We start from the raw sequence: 2,662 nt of genomic DNA on the forward strand, positions 1-2,662 counted from the left end.
ATAGAATAAAACTTTAATATTTTAAAGGATCTTTTTAGATATTTCTCTCTCTCTAAGAAATAAGGAAAGTTGTTACATTCATATCTTTCACATGTAATACCAGATGATATAACAAGGTGGATCAAGTACTGGAATAAAGTCATAGCCTTTTATATCTCTAAGAATAAAGGAAACTTACTCGATTCAGATCTTCACCCCTTAGAGTAAGTAAATTACCTATCAATGTGTCTCTTTTTTCTTTATACCAGTTGTAAAGATAATGAAACATATCAACTATTTGAATAAAGTCATATATCTTCCTACCTTTAGTAAAGGAAATTAAGTTTAGATCTTTCACATCTTAGAGTAAACCTTATCTAGCCTATCAGTTAATCTAAATTTACTTTCTCTATTTAACAGATTTACCTTACATGTTTAACAAATGCTGTTATTTAGAATTAGCAAACATGGGAGCAACTAAAGTTAATTAGGAACCACATAAGTTTTGATGAAAAAAACAAAACCAAGTACCAGCGGATCTCTTGTTCATAACTTGAGACATCTCCTGAGTAGCCCAGCTTAAGTAAAAAGCAAACCATGACAATCTTTCCCCCCAAAACTCAGCAAAAGGCCTTCACAAGGCATTTTGATCACATAAACTCCAATTTTGTCTAAGTAATCCAAGATATTCATAGGAAAACCTGAAGACTCCCCGAGCTAGTCTACTAGATTTATTTTTCCCAGAACACATGAAACTTAACATTTCCTTTTTTCCTTTTTTTTTTTTTTGAGGTGGAGTCTCGCTCTGTCTTCCACGCTGGAGTGCAAAGGCACGATCTCAGCTCACTGCAACCTCCGCTTCCCGTCAAGCGATTCTCCTGCCTCAGCCTCCCGAGTAGCTGGGATTACAGGCGCCCGCCACCACGCCCAGCTAATTTTTGTATTTTTTTGTAGAGACGGGGTTCCACCATATTGGTCAGGCTGGTCTCGAACTCCTAACCTCGTGATCCGCCCGCCTCGGCCTCCCAAAGTGCTGGGATTACAGGCGTGAGCCACCGCGCCTGGCCAACATTTCCATTTTTATCGTGAAGTTATGCACAACATGACCAAATCTTAGTCGGTGAGGGAGGTAAAGCCCCTTATGGGCAAGAAGAGGTTAGAACTTATCAAACGTATGCCCCTCTGGTGGTGCAATGCAGAGATTTCCCTCCTATTTCCAGGGAATTTCCCTCGAATTTCATTTCCCACCCCGTGAAAGCAGCAAGGTTAGGAAAGCGGGGGCGGGGCAGGGGGGATAGTTATGATTAAAAGGAAGAAAAAAAAAAAAAACTGAGAAAAGCAAAGGGGGAACATAAACTGAGCCTACTGAGGAGATGCGGCGAAGGAAACGCTTCCGCGGGGCCGCTCGGTGCCTTGGGGCCTACCGGAGATGCGGGAGCGCGCCCCCGGCGGCGCCGGCCTCGAGCGGTCTCACGGAGTTGTAGTGCTCGCCGAGGCTGTAGGCGTAGTGCAGGTAGACCAGGATGATCGGCTTCTTGACGTACTCCTCCCCGATGACCAAGGTGGGCGAGTTGGCCTGGATCACCTCGATGGGGGTCTTCAGGACGTGCGACAGGGCCCTCAGCTCCAGCTGGCCTCCCCATGCCGCGGTGCGCACGATGTTGTCGCAGTAGATCATGAAGTCGTCGTAGCCGAAGGGGTCGCCGGTCTCCGGGTTGCTGAAGAAGGGCAGGAACTGGTCGACGTGCTTCTGCATGTAGCTGGCGGTGCGGCAGCGCAGCATCTCCACCGACACGCTGAACACCAGCTGATCTTGGATGGCACGGTACATGCAGTGGCCGTCGGCCGGGATCTCCTTCATCTCCAGACCTCTGGCTCCCAGGATGTCGGCGAGCTTCTCCTCCTCCTCGCGCCTGAAGCCGGCCAGGTGCTCGGACATCTCGGCCTGGAAGATGCTCTCCTGGCGCTCCCTCTCCTGGGACTCCATTCTTTCTCGCTTTCTCTGGGCTTTGGAGGGGCGGGGAGGCCGGTTTTCCAGATCTATCTTGGCCAGGTCTTCGACGACAGATTCAACGCTACTGTCGTCCTGGAACTTCTCGAGCTCCTGCCGGTGCCTCTGCGCCATCTCGGCCTCCATGCGGGCCACGTCTTGGAGCAACTGCTTTCTTTTCTTCTTATCGGTCTTGGGAACCGAGTTTTTTAAGCTCTGGATCTGGGCCTGCAGCTCCTTCTTCTCGCGTTGGTGGCGGCGCAGTATGCGCTGCTGTTCACTCTTCGGATCATCCATGATGTTGAATGGCAAGCGGGAGTTCAAATATGCTGACAGTTCAAGTACCAAACAGACCAGAAGTCCTCAGCTTGCCCTAACGGTCGCTCTCTTTCACCTCAGCCGGCTCTAACCGCCGCTCTTGGCTCACCTCAGCCACCGCTTCCCCGCCCCCATTCACATTCTTCTCTGCCATTGGTTACTGTGTCTACATGGCCACGCCCCCCAGGCATGCCCAGTGCTAGGATTGGCTGTTGGGAGACGGACGTATGCGCCCATTGGACCCCACAGCAAAGGTTTTTGGCGGGATTCAAATATGGCCTTCCTGCAATGTGTGTGGCAGTGGGGCTTGTAGAGTCTTTCGCTGATTGACAGCCCAGTTCATTTCCAAGTCTGCACACAATGCAGGCAGTAGCC

The 2,662-nt window shown here is 49.8% G+C and overlaps 1 protein-coding gene across 1 annotated transcript; it reads right to left on the reverse strand.

Annotated features, from left to right (window-relative positions):
• Positions 1 to 761: 761 nt before the first annotated feature.
• On the reverse strand, positions 762 to 2,334 carry OTUD6A (OTU deubiquitinase 6A). Its single transcript, XM_007991971.3, has one exon. The coding sequence runs from the start codon at positions 2,264 to 2,266 to the stop codon at positions 1,400 to 1,402; it is 867 nt and encodes a 288-aa protein (XP_007990162.3). The 5' UTR covers positions 2,267 to 2,334; the 3' UTR covers positions 762 to 1,399.
• Positions 2,335 to 2,662: the final 328 nt, after the last annotated feature.

Source organism: Chlorocebus sabaeus, chromosome X (assembly GCF_047675955.1).
Source record: "Chlorocebus sabaeus isolate Y175 chromosome X, mChlSab1.0.hap1, whole genome shotgun sequence".
Lineage (NCBI taxonomy): Eukaryota > Metazoa > Chordata > Mammalia > Primates > Cercopithecidae > Chlorocebus > Chlorocebus sabaeus.

Excerpts from the sequence above, each read along its gene's own strand:
- OTUD6A (XM_007991971.3), bottom strand. The coding sequence starts at position 2,266 with ATGGATGATCCGAAGAGTGAACAGCAGCGCATACTGCGCCGCCACCAA.